The 15,895-nt window shown below is 39.2% G+C and overlaps 1 protein-coding gene and 1 long non-coding RNA gene across 4 annotated transcripts in view; both read left to right on the top strand.

Annotated features, from left to right (window-relative positions):
- Moe (moesin) overlaps nt 1-15,895 on the top strand; it is a 35,235-nt gene that overhangs the window by 3,301 nt on the left and 16,039 nt on the right. Inside the window, exons 2-3 of one of the 3 annotated variants that reach the window (XM_077406151.1) lie at nt 6,752-6,805; nt 11,933-12,112. In XM_077406151.1, the coding sequence (XP_077262277.1) occupies nt 6,794-6,805; nt 11,933-12,112 (192 nt within the window). In that variant the 5' untranslated portion in view covers nt 6,752-6,793. Of the gene's footprint in view, nt 1-6,751; nt 6,806-11,249; nt 11,542-11,932; nt 12,113-15,895 lie in introns of those variants that run through there. The other 2 variants (XM_077406149.1, XM_077406150.1) reach the window with 2 other exon arrangements.
- On the top strand, nt 12,119-13,262 carry LOC143897460 (uncharacterized). Its single transcript, XR_013256928.1, has 2 exons — nt 12,119-12,266; nt 12,394-13,262. It is a non-coding gene; the product is annotated as an uncharacterized LOC143897460 (long non-coding RNA).

Here is a 15,895-nt window from a genome sequence, read left to right as displayed (position 1 = left end):
AGAAGACCCGAGCGGAACACGAAATACCGTGTCCGAAGTACGCTTCCTGCACGGAGATAATTAATTTGGCACGCCGATATAAATTGAAAACTTTATTAACGCCGAGCTTTCTTCACGTGCGCAAAGATATTCTTCATATAGATATTTTCTGTGCGCAAAATATTTATATTTATCTGCATTTTTTATCGGCCTTTTCGACAGATGACGTACACTGTTAAATTCATAGTCAGTACAGTTTTGCAACTATTGTATACTATTTGATCCAAAAGGTTTTCTTCTTTTGATCATAATGATCGTTCAAATAGGAACTCCTATTTAAATGATTATTATGCTTAAAAGAAAAAAACTTTTGGATCGAATAGTATACCGTAGGTGCAAAACCAAATTATAAGCCACTGTGTAAACGTAGTTAGTGTCAAATTATATTTAATTTCAGTCACTTTTGACCATTTCTATAAGTCGCCACTGTGTCGATATATGTCGTTACTTTAATTAAAACAATGTTAATTTAACTAAACCAATATAATACTGTTTTTTTTTGTTAAAATAATAAATTTTGACACACACGATAAAGATAAGAAATGTTATTTAACTCAAGATATTGATTTAAATTTTATCTTTTAATATTTTAACAGTAAGTTGGTGTACGCGCATTCATTTTGGGATGTTAATCAGTTGCGTTAAATTCCTTCCGATTACACTTGTAAAAATAAAAGAATCGAAAACGTGTTAATGAATATTATATGAATTATGTGTCTTTCGTCGAAGGTATCTATCAAGCTGACAGTTTTGAATTGATGTCTTTAGATCGTCATGCATGTTCGCATATTTATTGGTCCGCAGTGTCAGTGCGCGTTTCGACCTTGTGTAATATATTTTCGTGGTGATGTCATCCGTTATTTTATGATTCTGTGGCGGAATTGAATCATCGCGGTCCTCTTTCTCTCTTTTTCTCTCTTTCATACGGATAGGATAGTTTATCGTTGTTGGACACACAGAATCGACAGAGATTATCGTGGTAGACCGTGCGGCTTCCTTCCGCACAACTGTTGATATTTCAGTCACTGTCAATCTTAAATCATTTGCGAGTCGTCGTAAAACATAAACGTTGGAAATCCAGACGTTTGTCCCTGACGGACAATTATTTAACGTGACGCAGTGTATATTTAAATAATATTTAAATATATATTAAATTCATAAATATATAAATTATATATTGTATAATTATATATTAAATATATAATTATGCTTTTTGCTTGCTCATAGAGGAAGCTTTGATTTTGAGAACATTTTTTTTTCAATGTCCAATGTGTTCAGAATGTTTTAAAATGTCGAAAAAAACATTTTTAAAGAATATTCGTATGTGTGCGCGCGCGTGTGCTGGTATTAGAAGTATTGTGGTAGCTCTAACTTTCGTAAGTCTAGAGATAACAGACTCATTTTTTTTTTAATGTAGGGTATTATTAAAGCTACGTTGTTATTTAAAAAATTTTGAATTTTTTTAGAAATTCTTTGCAGAGCGCAGTGATTACTGTAAAAATGCATTCTGCGCTGGGCGCAGTAGTACTGTGAAAATGCATTCTGCGCTGGGCGCAGTAGTACTGTGAAAATGCATTCTGCGCTGAGCGCAGCGATTACTGTGAAAATGCATTCTGCGTTAAACGCAGTATATAATAAAATGTATGCTCAGATCATCAAATAACAAACAGAAAAACTCAACAGAAAAAATACTCAGCTCAACTACCACCTGCATTTTGCGCTTAGCGAAGTAAATTTTTTCATAATAGAAAATCGCTGCTAATTGAATGGATATCGGAAGTTAACATGGTAATTTATTATTTTACAAAACGGCAAGCAGTAGTGTGTCTTACAATGTATACATATCAAGTGCAAATGAAGTGATTGCTACTCATATGTGCGCATAAATGCATTTATACCTGTTAGAGTTTGAAATAGCTATTCTTCAATCGATAGATATGATTGTTATATTGTCTTTTGATACATTGTCTAATAAAATTAAAGTCAGCTTCTTCAGAAGAAGAGCTTCGCGAACGAAAAAAATTGTGAGAAAGCAATGGGCAAGTTTTTAATTTTTTAATTCGTTATTAGGTACATCGATGTTAGGCCCTGCACAATAATTAAGGCACAATGAAGCACATATTAGGAATAAAAATAAATATTAAATATTAGGTATCGGAAATAAAAATAATAATTAAACGTAACGTACAATGGAAACGAATAAAATATAAGATACAAATATATAGGAATATTTCTACATTTACATATTCTAATATTTTATATTTATTACAGGAATTTTTCTCTATATTTATATAGCCTAATATTATTTATATAACCTATTTAATATTTGTTCTTATTTGTGTGTGTGTGTGTGTGTGTGTGTGTGTGTGTGTGTGTGTGTGTGTGTGTGTGTGTGTGTGTGTGTGTGTGTGTGTGTGTGTGTGTGTGTAATATGTGTTCTATTGTGCGCGGAGCCTTACATGCGGTCCGCATAAAATATTCCTATAGTTTTTAAAACTGAAAATTAAGTTTTATAAATCAGGTTCGTATTTTTTGTGGGAATCGGTGAGACTTAATGGCATTGCACATTAAATCGTACTTCTGGAAGACAGGAGAATCGAATACAGCACTTTTCTCTGAGGGAACCTCGGTTTCCGGGCTTTGTTCCGCAAAAATCATCGTCGTGCTTCTCTGGGGAAGGAGACCGGATGTTCGTCACGCCGGCTATTAATTACATGTATATTGAATTCGGCGTAAATTATGGTTTAATCGCGGCAATCCGTTACGACAAATCGTCGCGCAAATTTGTTAATTTATTAATGAAAATCGGCTACTCTCTTCTCGAAGGTTTCTCCGAATCGTCAAGCGGGAACTAATAATTGTGTTAATTTCAGAGATATTTACTTTACATCCTTCTATATTCCGTCGTATATTACGACAAATTAAAAGTTAATTACAAGGTTAAAAGATCGATGCGATTGACGATCAATAATCGGCGGATTGCAGCTTGTCGATGAACGGCCTCGAAACGAACGATCACAGGTTGTTGTTAGAGCCGTACGAGGACTCGTATTTTTGTCGCGCATTTAGCGATTGAAACGCCCACGCGATTGTTATCTTACGTCTGTACGGTTCCGAACAGCGATTCGAGGCGCGTTACGAGATCTTCGACGCGCCGAGCCATTACATTTCGTATAAATGCTGGTTACAGCTCAGCGCTAAGTGGCGCTAAATGGAGATAAGCGTTTAAATGCCGCGGCGTGATTCCGTATTTTATTTGCCGAATGTCAAGATTGCATCGAATGTAAACACGGGATGATAAATTAAACGGTCGGTATCCGGCGATGCCCTAATACCGGCTCGATCACTTTGGAATTCGCCTTTATCGCGAGAGCTGCGCAATTTGCGACGAGCGCCAAACATTAGAGATTACTTAATTAAGATATATTGATAACGCAACTTGGTAGTACAATCGATAGCGTGTTTCTAATGCCCGGCCACGCTCGAGATAGTGCGTTATATAAATAATCGTTTAATAGATGTATAACGGTTGAGCGATTGTGAATCGTATGAGATCCCACTCTCTGCCTGGTTTCTTTTCTTTTTTTTTCCATACCGTTCGTATCAGCAAGGTCGGACAGAGTATCATTTCGTATCATAGAACTCATATATAAATAGCTGTTATACAATTGTAGCTTATTAAGGTATTTCGTAAGGACGGCTCGTCAATTGTCGCTTAAATAGCGACGAGCTGGATACGTTACGCTATCGCATAATAACCTTTATAATAATCATCAAAATGAGTTTTCAATATTTTCATCGAGTTGATAAGGAATACTGATTAGGAGAGAGGATTTCTTTCAATTATAATTATTCGCCCATTCGTCGCTTCCGGTTGTCGTTATCGATATAGACGCGCGGTATCCCATATTCTCTACGTCGTCGGTCTTTCCGCCGACGAGTGCCGAGAAGCGGGAGATAACGGCGGTTCAACGAACGTCTGGACGCTGGGTCGGGTCCTAGATAAAGGGGGAATGCTACCTAGACGACGGGACAGATCGGGCACTCCTCGGCCGCGGCGGATGTCGGTCACGCGGATTTGCATCACAAACTCGTTGTCCCCACCCTGCGTTTCCGACGCGCCGACGGCCGCTTGTGTGTCGGAGCTTTGAATCCGGCGCTGGAAAGAGCCATCAGACGCTGGATTAAGGGGGAATTACCGAAAGTTTACCGACGAGTTTACATACCGAAAGATAGGAAAAGCTCACGGGGATTAGAGCAACGAGCAGTAACAGGTAGTTGGATGCCCGTATTGCATATGAGGCGTATAACGTGCACGCAACGACAGGCTTATGTAACTTCATATGGCTATACCTGCCAGAGTTCTGGCGTGATATTATTCATTTGCTTAAGGAGGCTCTTACCTCGATCATAATATGACAGATCTTTATGAAATTAATATATGTTGTAAAGTGAACCACAACGGACCGATGCCCAAAACTTGAGCATAGGTTGACGATAAAAACTGTAAAAATATCAGTATTGAAATTCGCATTTTTAACACAGGGCATATGGTAAACACTAAAATTTTTACCGGAAGTGATGTATTTTCTTGGCAAGTTTGCGAGCCAGGTAAACAAAAAACTAAGGAATTGTAGTTAAAATAATAATCTTTCTAATGATAAGAAGAAAACTTGGTGTTGACGATGAGTTATAAAAGATATTGTAGTTTTAATATGACGTACGACAGGTTAGGCGAATGATCTTCCGAGTGTCAAAATAGCGCGAAGTTTCTAACCTCACTTGCACATGTCTTTTCTCTGCGCTGTATGGTAGCGGCATAATTATTCTCTCGCGCATTGACAACCTTTATTTTCGCGAATTTTCCTTTCATTTTCCCTCTCAGCATTCTCACGTTATATCTTTCTTTTGGCTCCATCTCTTCATCGCGTCATTCGCTACAACGCTGCACGGCTACACCTCACTCCTCACTTAGCTGCAGACTGCTACAGACGACGTTGTGACACGCGCATGTTCTGCTCTTTAGCACTGACGTAGTCAACTGACTTATTGTATAAATTTTAATATTCACACTAATAGAACATATAACTTACTCTTACACTATGTAAAAATCATTATTTATTTTTTTATTTAATTTTCCGATAATTTTATAACCAATTATTAATGATAATTTTTCGGTTGCTACATTGATTAGAGCAGCCGGGTAAGAGCCTCCTTAAAGCGACCAGCGATATCCAGTTTATTTCAAACCGATTTTTCTTTTTTTTTTTATTTCTGGAAATCAGACGAATTTCTCATTAATCATGACATCGAACAAAATTTATATGCACAGACTTATTTTTATTATACCGGATATATGCACACATGACGTAGCACTGCGAATTATTTGCATAATTGTAAGCTATTCATTTCTAGTTTTTATGGTAATGATGATAACTATTAGCTATACTTGTCACTGAAGGGCTGCATCTTCATTACGGTGAAAGTAACTCGTCTGACAATGGGTTCGCATCCGGTACTTAAAGCGTCGCTGTTAATTAAATTTAACGTTGGTAGTTATAGTGACGTTTAAACTCTTGCGCGAATTGATTACGTTGTCAGTAAAGATTATACTTAGTCTTGTCTCTTTGGTAAAAATATGTTTTTGATTTTATAATATAATTAATTTTTTTTTTAATCTTTTTCTATTTTCTTTTTGTCTTTAATTAATCATTAATCTTTTTCTATTTTCTCTTTTTGTCTTTAATTAATCAATACACGTACCGATATCGACACACGAAACGATTTGAATTGCAAAAAATGGTCGTTTATATTATATATAAACATACATAAAATTTCATATATAATTATCTCATTAAATTAAGAGATTCGAAGCGAAAAGGACAACTTACGCAATCTTTGTATTACTTACATCAGCGTCATTATTATATTTTGAGCCTTTAATATTATGATTTATATACTTGAAATACTATTATGACGAGTTATTATTACGATTTATATATACTTAAAATAGCATGTGACGAACCACGATGTTTGAAAAACAGGTATCGTCGATTACTAGAATCGATGACAAAACGTTCGATGGAATTATCTGTTTTTAATCTCGCGTTGAATGGACTTCGCTTTTAGTTTGATTTAAAGTTTAATTACCGTTTAGATACCGTAAGATACGGCGTTTATCTAAAAGTCGTGACGTTGAAAATTAGAAAATTGAAACTATATGATCTGTCTTCTAAGAGCTTATCGGTGTCTTGATAATATTCACAATCGACAACGATTGACGTGCGTCGCTTGTTGAATCGCGTTACCTCACATAAAGTCAACATTCAGTTTTCTTAAGTCTAGTTTACATTTGATTAATTATATGTACGTCTATGTTTGATACTTTGGAATGATCTTTGATACTCTGGAAGCACACGCGATTTATATTTACATCTTACTTAGTATCTCAAGAACGAATCGAGTCCATTGTAATTAAACGACCGATCAAATACTGTAATTATTCGCCAACATGTCTGAACATGTCGTGTGACATTAACAAAGTATAAAAGAGACGTTCTGAATCACGTTCTAAAAATCACGAGGACTCCGTCGATGTACACAATAAATTAGAATACGAAGAATTTGTAATGCGCCTCGCAAATTCCAAGCGTATCACGTATTTTTATTTAAATAAATAGATTTTAATCAGCAATCTTTATATCTGTTTCAGAGGGATAGTTCCGCTGTTTAGTACAAGAAAACAACAGCCACGATGCCGAAGTCGGTATGTATCTCACTTCAGATATTTTAAATCAGTGTACCCGTCTTTATTGGTATTAAACATTTTGGGGATAATCTTAGAAGAAGACAATTTAACAAACTGCGGTTCTCTCTGCGGTTGCATCCACAATTAATTTCCGACACAGAGAATAACTTGAGGCACAATTCTCGCTTTAATAAATTGATATAAATTGATATTTTGCTGCATGGAAAAGATTAAAAGAGAATACGAAGTATACGAAGTGGAAGACATTAACGTCGAGGTACGAGATACCAAGACGGAGATATCGAGACGAGATATCGGGAAGATATCCGTAATCCGAATGTATTTCCGAGTCGCGACTCGCGATCTGCACACGTTCGCGGAATGCCGTCACATCGACCTAAAAGTTCGCGCGTTCACTTTGCAATAATTTCTGTGCGGAAAGACATCGGGTATCCGACTTGTTTGCGCAACTTGTCGCAGCCACACATCGCGCGATGCTGATGGCGACATGTGAATTTCTCGGAAGCTTTAATCTGATCGATTCCATGAAATAAGAAAACAAAAATTATAAACTAATTAACAGCATTTTCTAGTATTAAAATTAAGAGATGCAGAGAGAGTGGAGCTGATCAGTCTCGAGAGGTTCCGTTTGCCCATTTGTTTCAGAGGAATCGGCAATCGTAATTTCGGTTAATTTAATTTTTTGTATGGAAGATAATTGCTTCGAAAATAATCGTAGTTTTTTTTGTCCGTAAATCACGAACGGATACGTCGTACTCGTTGCATCGAAGTCGCGATTAGACCGATCTCGGGTCACCGGATAGACATGTAAGTACTTTGTACTCGAATAAAACGGAAGAAGATATGCATCTTTCCGTTCGATACAGCAGACCGATGAATAATGGAACGGAAACTGCGGCATTTCCTTGCCGTAAAGGTGCAGCCGCTTTTAAAGATGTATTTTTTCTTTTTTTTTTGCGCAAGGTATCTATCGTTATTATAATGGGCTTTTTAATGAATACTCAGGTGCAAAAAATAAAACCATTATGCATATGCAGACGTGTTGTGACTCGTCTGCCATTCACGACTAAATTTCTTTTTTATGTAACTGCATTATGTAATTTGCGACGCGTATACGTACAAAAAACATTTGTTCGTCCAAAGTCGCGCGGTACGTCTATTTTTTTCAGAATTAAGAAGAAGCTACTATCTCATTTTATTTTTCGCGTTTCTCGCTCTTTCAAAGTTGTACAGTTGTCAGTACAGTTGTTTGCGCGAAACGAGCGAAGGCATCGTCTATCAAGAGACCGATACTCATTTGCATAAAACCGAAGCGGCCGCGTTGCATAACGCGAAACTGATTTACAGTTCGAGTCAATAAGGAAAAGACTGAACGCTTAGTTAATTTCAATCGTCTTTAAAAATGGCATCGACGACGACTAATGTCCGTTTTTATCAATGCAGATTAACTTCAATCTCGAGTTTACTTACTTTTTATCAAATTATTAAATATATTAGACTCATTTTTTTTATACAAAGCAATATGAAAGAATATTGGGCCAACGATACGAGATAAATAAAATATATTATATTCCAACTTTATTCATAATTATAGAATCGATATAAAGTAGACGTTTCGACTTCATTAAATCTTCTTCAGTACTAAATTAAAATTTGTGAAAATAAGAAAGGTGACACATTATAAATTAAAAGAAAATTAGAACATAATGAACACTATAGGATACATTGCACGAATATGAGGTCACAACAAGAGGCCAAAAACTCTTTTTATCCTTTTCTAAGAACTAGAAAATAGAATAGAAAAACGAACGAAAAATCTTTGTGTCCATTTCTATCACAATATAGATTAACTATATATAATCTCGGTTTAACTCCCTTTTTTTACCTTTTTCTAAGTTCTAAGAATGAGGGAAAGATAAGGAGTTAAACCGAGATTAAAGTTAATCTCCTATTATTACGTTTATGCGAGCGTTACTTCTGTAGTTACGATAAAATTCCTTCGCGTAAACGGGGTTTTGTGGCAACTTACGATAATTCACTCCGCGTAAACGAGTTAGTAAATTATCGTAGGTTCCTACAGAAGTAACGCTCGCGTAAACGTAGTAATTGTGATAGAAATGGACTTGACAGAATTTTTGGTCGTTTTTCTATTCATTGCACGCTTAATTGCGCGGTCGCGGACATATCGCGCCGTGTAGGTCGGCGACGTAAGGAATGCGATATCGCGTGTGTCGCAACGTGAAAGGCATCGGCCTTTAACGCATCCGTGAGGTCGACGAGTGCCCTGCTCGCTCGTTTCGAGGAGGCCACTGGACTTTACGCATTTTTTTTTGCGAGGAAGGAAATCTTTTTTTTTCCAGAACGCCGTTTTTCATGAAACTCTACGTGACTCGCGACGATCGAGCGACCCAGATGAGAAACGCAGACCGTGAAGAGATCGCTCTCGGACTTTGATGTCGGTCTCTCTCTCGTTACCTGTTGCAAATAAAATTTATAAGCAGTATTATAAGCTGCGTAAAGCGGGGAGCACACACTTCTGCACAACGCATAATGCGCAAGCATAAGAAAATTGATTGGTCCGTACACATGTGCATAAGGAAATAGACCAATCAGTTTTCTTATGCTTACGTATTATGCGTTATGCAAAAGTCTGTGTTCCCCGCTTAAAGGTGGAAGCACATAAAATTGCAGGAGCCGTGAGCAGAATGCAGAAACCATATGCGCATGCGCTATGGTGTCTGCATTCTGCCTATGGCTTCTAAATTTTCAATCTACATAAAAATACATAGTGCATAGTTTATGTAGATTGGAAATTCAGAAGCCATGGGCAGAATGCAGACACCATAGCGCATGCGCATATGGCTTCTGCATTCTGCCCATGGCTCCTGCAATTTTATGTGCTTCCACCTTAAGGTGGTCCTTTCGCGGACCCAGTTAGTCAAGTAACAGTCCGTCATGAGGTAATTGAAAACAAACATAGTGACAAACATTACACACAACATCCCAATAATTATAATAATATAACATGATTTTACACGCACGCGTTAATCGTATTTAATTGTTTACTAATTAAAAAAATATCACAATAGTAGTGCGGTTGGACTCGATTTAGGTTAGGTCAGGCATGACAGTACGAGTAAAGCAATGCGCGTGGATCCACTACTTATTTAACCTCATATATCAGAGCAAAACATTCGGCAAGCCCTTATTTTCAAGGTATGTACAAAATCCGGAAACTTCAGGGAATATTTTAAGACATGAATAATGTATTCGTCTGATCGCTAAGTACATGTATTATTCGTTGAAAACCTCGGCCGTGGCGATTTGCATCGTTCTATCTTTCTCGTTCGTTAGATGTAAACAAGGATAGAATGACAATGGCACGCTCCGCGAACGCACATTTGGAATGACTTATTTCTTGTAAAGTGTCGGTAACCTCACTTGATTTTTCATACACATGTCCCTTATTACTGTATATTTAACATATATCAAATTTAGATACTTATCTAATACTTGTTCTCACGAAAGGACCACCTTAAAGGTCAATCCAAATAAACTTGCATAGCGCATAAACATAAGCATAAGAAAATTGTTTGGTCCATGTACATGTGGATAAGGAAATAGACCAATCCGTTTCTTTATGCATCTGCTTATGCACCTATGCAAATTTGTCTGGATTGACCTTGAAGCGGGGAACACAGACTTTTGCATAACGCATAATACGTAAGCATAAGAAAACTGATTGGTCTATTTTCTTATATGCACATGTATATGGACCAATCAATTTTCTTATGCTTACGCATTATGCGTTATGTAGAAGTGTGTGCTCTCCCCGCTTAACGCGGGAGAATCGTGGCGTCGCTGAATCGCTCGCCAGCAACATTATAACGTCAGCCTCAGTGAAACAGGATTCTTCGCTCGTTCGTATCCTGCGTTAATTCGATACGAATAGCCTACGTTCGCCTACGCTCTACATTTTACCAGCAACGTATGCGTCTAGACATCGCGCGGAGATAAGTCGAAACCCCCGCGCACGCGCGCGCGGGAGAGAAACTTCCGCGATCTCAGGAAGTCTCGGGGCAAAAGTGAAAAATTATGCAATCAAATCAGCGCGGGTGCGCGCGCGCGAGGAGAGAACGGTTGCAACGGTCGCGCGTTCTCGCAAATCGGCCAGGCGGCGGGCGGCGGGAGGCGCGCGGCGCGGCGTCGGTCGGTTTCCGAAAAACGTTAATTGGAGCCAGGCGGGGTCGTTTCCTTCCGCGGCACCCGGTACTTATCGCCGGAGCGCGCGCGGCGCGCCGCGATTGGTCGCCGTGCCGCCGCCGCCACCGATCGGCTCGGCCCACGTGACCGCGTTCGCGCGCCGCGCGCGCTCAGAGCGGGAGAAGAGTTGCACCGTTGCGCGTCGCGTCGCGTCTCGTCGCGTCCCCGGTCCCCGCGTGTATAGGAGAGGGGAAAGGAGCGCCGTCAGTTGCACTTGTGGTTCGGGGCCCCATTGTCCCCGCGACTCCGGAGACCGGCTCGAAGGCCGATCGCGCACGCTCGTTGGCACGATCCGTTAATTTTGCGCCGTCGACGTTATCGAATCGCTGTCGCGTCGCGTTTCTCGGCGTCTCGAGTCGGGTGTGTATTCGCCGCGTAGAGTTCGCGACTTTTTTTTTCTTCATCGGTGGTTTTCCTCGCTGTGAAGGTGTTCGACGAGTCTCGCAGACATGGTCGCCGGCGGCAAGATGGTAAGCCGGCCGTTACCGGCGCGAGACTAGTTTGAATTTCATTCTCTATATATCGCGATGGATATGTCAGAATTGCAACGCAGGCTTCCTTGCGGAGAAATATCTCGCGATTCGCTTAGATTTCATACTTGTATACAGAAAGTCTTCTGTATACCAATGCAGTTGAATTAGAATATTTTTATTTAAACAATGGAAATTTTTGAGGAAAGAACATAAAGGAGCCCAAATTGACGCAAGAAGTAAAATATGACACGAATTAATTTTGTTTTCTGGAGCGACACAAGAAGCCTCGTAATAACGCGACGGTTGAGTCCTCGTTTCTACCGGGTGACGCGTTTCGCTCGCACCACCTGACGGCGTCCGTTTTGTTTGCATGTGCTGCGCCGCGAAGATGAACGTGAGGGTGACGACGATGGACGCGGAGCTGGAGTTCGCGATCCAGCAGACGACCACGGGGAAGCAGCTGTTCGACCAGGTCGTCAAGACGATCGGGCTGCGCGAGGTGTGGTTCTTCGGTCTCCAGTACACCGACAACAAGGGCGACCTTACCTGGATCAAGCTCTACAAGAAGGTAGGATATATACTTACGTATTCGTCCCGTAACGCTTCCCGCTTCCTCGACCGCCCTCCAACCGGATTTCATCTTCCCGTCTCGTAGCTCATCCGACGTCTAGCTGGGGACTCCAAGAAGCGAGCTTCTTTGAACTTGTATCGAGGTTGATAACGTACGTTTAAATATACAATTAAAATTAGTATTAAATTACTTTTAGATCAACATGAAAAATGATATACTACTGTAATTTTATGGCAATGTTAACGAATGGCATTTTAAACAATTACGTTTTGCCTCAGATGCAAATTCGTAGGAGCGATAATTTGCGTAACAAGGATCACCGGTCTATCGTACGAATCATTTTTATAGAAGCTAAGATGAGGATTGAAATCGGTCGAGAAGCTCGCGTTCGTTGGCGGTCCCGGCTGCGAGCGAAATTCCACCGCGATCAATTTTCGGTGTTGATGGCAGTGAAAACTGAGCCCCGTGGTAACGGCTGTGGCATCATCGTCGCGTGACACGCGAGATCCACCCGCGCGTATCGACGCGTTATACATTGTCGGGAACGAAAGAAAATGGAGATGCTCCAAATTGTCAAGTCGGGTGACACCTGACCGCTCGTAGAATAGCGTCCGCTTTGTAAAATTGTAGTCCTGCATTGTGGAAATATCCCAAGGTATACAACAGACAAAAAAGAATAGTCTTTATTTGAAAATAGTCTGAATGTGAAAATCCCTGAAATGAGATTATATTGCATTAAAGTTAAAAGAAAACTTGCTTGAAGTCATTTATATAGTTCAACCAACAAAAAAAGTTGAAATTTTTATAAGATTATAGATTGTCGTGTACATATATGAAACAATGACGCTTTAATTTGAGTATACGTTTTGATTTAACACTTTTTTTATATCTGTGTACAAGATTAAAAATATAGACTATGGCTGCACATTCCGATATTCTCTGTCAGTACTAAAAATTTTTGTATATCGTACGTCACATATACATAGACTATAAATTTTCAGTTCCGACAGTTGCTGACAGTAATCGGAATATCGGAATGCAGCCTTAGTTGGAATCGCATTAGAGCAGAAAACGTAATACGTAAACGAATAATTATTCGCTTACATATATGTAAATTGCGTTTAAGCTAATAAACTTTCACATTTTCCATTCTTTTCCCAACTTATAATCACGTTGACAATTAATGACAGTTTGAGAAAGAAAGACTGTTCAACTGTGAAAAAAGTACACGGAAAGGAAACAAGCGTATATCTGAAAGTTTCACGAAACAAGAAAGTATACTTTGAAAATAAATATTGTTCGTAGAAACTCGTTTGTAACGCGTTTTCAAGATTGCCATTGTTTTGATTTTAAGACTCAATCGCCAAAAATTACTCTCGATCGAGTTAATATGCAACTATTATAGTCGAATTCGGTTTAGGCATATTAGACTATCGATCTCGCGCGTGTAATTTGCGTTTTTTTTTTTTTGCGATCGACCGTGCATCAGATTTACGCTTACGCGCACATAAAGTGTATGGAATTATTGCGCGAAGTACCAAGTAATTGCCGACTTCCTAAGGAATTGCACGCAGCCAGGTATCCCGTCGATGTTGTGTGCAAGGATCTCAAATAGCGGCCGTTCGTGAAGTACATTGCGCCGATTCGCACGAAACCTGTTTTTAGACGCGGTTGGGACGTGGCAGTCGAGACTTTCTAATAGGATTATATTCCCTTAACATCTTTTAATTACGTATATACGTCGTCACGTTGCATTTCACTGGGGAGGTAGTTAACGCGCGCGCGTTTTCCGGGATATGGTGAATGCCTATATATACGTTAATCCACTCGTTTGATTCAACACCTCTCTTAGATCCTCAATTCACTTTTTTTTCTTTATTTTTTATATTTTTTCTTTATCCGTATATTTTTAACTTGTTTCCAGTTTCTCTCTCCAACTTGTGTACCTTCTCCGATGGAAGTTTCGTTCAATCGGCGTGACATCGCGCACGAATCAGCGGCGGCGAGATTTTTTGCCTCGCCATTCGCGTAGCGACGATAAAAGAGTTCTTTTTCTTAGATCTTCGGTCGGTGACAAATGCTGATGTCATCGTCTTTCAAGTGCGAGACACGTGTTCGACGTCTTTGCGCTTCTTTTTCTGATCACGACACCAGGAGCGCGATTTTTCTGACTTGGTCTTGAAAGACGTCAGAAAAGAGAAGTTCGCAAACTTTCCTCATTTGTCAGAAATCGCCGATTGAAAAATGCCGCTTGATGCTTCCGCGAAAATTCACTTTTAAAATCTTTTTCTCTCTTTCACGTTATTATTTTTTCCAAACCTCTAAATATTTGTAGACAGATAAAAATTCCAGATGGGTTTTCTTTCTGCATATTCGGAAGACAAATTATTGAATTTATTTTCTTCATTTTAATGTATCTGAAATATCTTCTGTGTTTCCTTTTACTGCAGGTTTATTAAAAAGTTAATTTTATATATTAAATAATTTATATTAAATCTCTCTCTCTCTAATAATCTATATTAGATTACATATATATATGTATATTAAATCTATATTAAATCTAAAAATTTATAATAAATTTGTATAACTTAAGCATTATTAAGATTATTTGAGAAATGTTGAATTTAGAGGCGATTTTCAAAGATCGCTTTCCGTTAGAAGATATATGAATTGGCTCTCGCATCGCCCGAAGGATTAACATCCGGCGTTCGGCGAGCGAGTATATGCATGTCCGGTTTTGCTACCTGTTCGCGATCAGTCGACTCCAATTTTTCGAGTCCATGTACAGTTACTCGTAGATCAAGCCAGACTCTTCATCGGCTTTCACCGACCGGTTAATGCCGAAGACGACGCTCCTTCACCTTGACACAGTCGCCACTGGTCGCTCGTCTCGTCGGTTGTCTTTCTTTTTTCAGTGGTTATCTCGTCGACAAAAACCACATCCAGATTTCTCGTCGTTCTGCCTCGAGTCGGGCGCGATTAGACTTCTCGCGCGACTAGACTTTCGAACCTAATATGCCTCCGAACAGGAAAACGGGGAAAAACCGACGCGACAGGTGCTCGCCAGGTGAAAATTGCGGTGGCTGGAATACAGGCGCGTGCTTGTGCGGTACCCAGGCCACTGCGAAACAGCTGGCGTGGCAATGCCTGTTCTCACGTAGCAGTCTCGTTTTAGCAGTCGCGTCTATCACGTAGAATTATTCTACGGTTCGTCTTCATTTAAATGTCACGTATAACGTGACATTTCAAGTAAATTGACTCTAGTCTCGATTAATTATGCGATAAAATTATCCCACGAGGTCCTTTAAGTGACGTAAGCATTTTCAGAATACATTTTTAATAATGTTTACATTTCTGTCTTCATAAATATACAACAGTAGTTTCGCCCCCCCTGCTATAGATAATAAATTCAGATTTCTATTTCTTGCGACGAATCACGTATAGAAATAAATCAAGCAAGTCAAAGTTGCTCCATTCTTTATTTTTATATTGAAGTAAGTATAGAGAAACGAAAGCACCTTGAGTCGTTTTTCCGCGGAATTTGTCACGTTTGTGAATCACGATAGCTATTTACGCAACATTGTTGTTCGTACGTTGAACCTTAACGTGTACTTAGATATGCGTCGACGGTAGCACACTTCCATGCAATAAATAAAACATCAGAGCTAGATTCCAACGTAGGTGAATAGCTGCTGGGTAACAAAGATGGGAAAGAATATATGGGTTAATGTGTTAACACGAGGTAGATATATCCACAACCGTTTAATTTGATTTGTATAC

The sequence above is a fragment of the Temnothorax americanus genome, unplaced genomic scaffold, assembly GCF_048541705.1.
Source record: "Temnothorax americanus isolate GAGA-0224 unplaced genomic scaffold, ASM4854170v1 Scaffold20, whole genome shotgun sequence".
Classification (NCBI taxonomy): Eukaryota; Metazoa; Arthropoda; class Insecta; order Hymenoptera; family Formicidae; genus Temnothorax; species Temnothorax americanus.
This window is presented reverse-complemented; position numbering and strand designations above follow the sequence as displayed.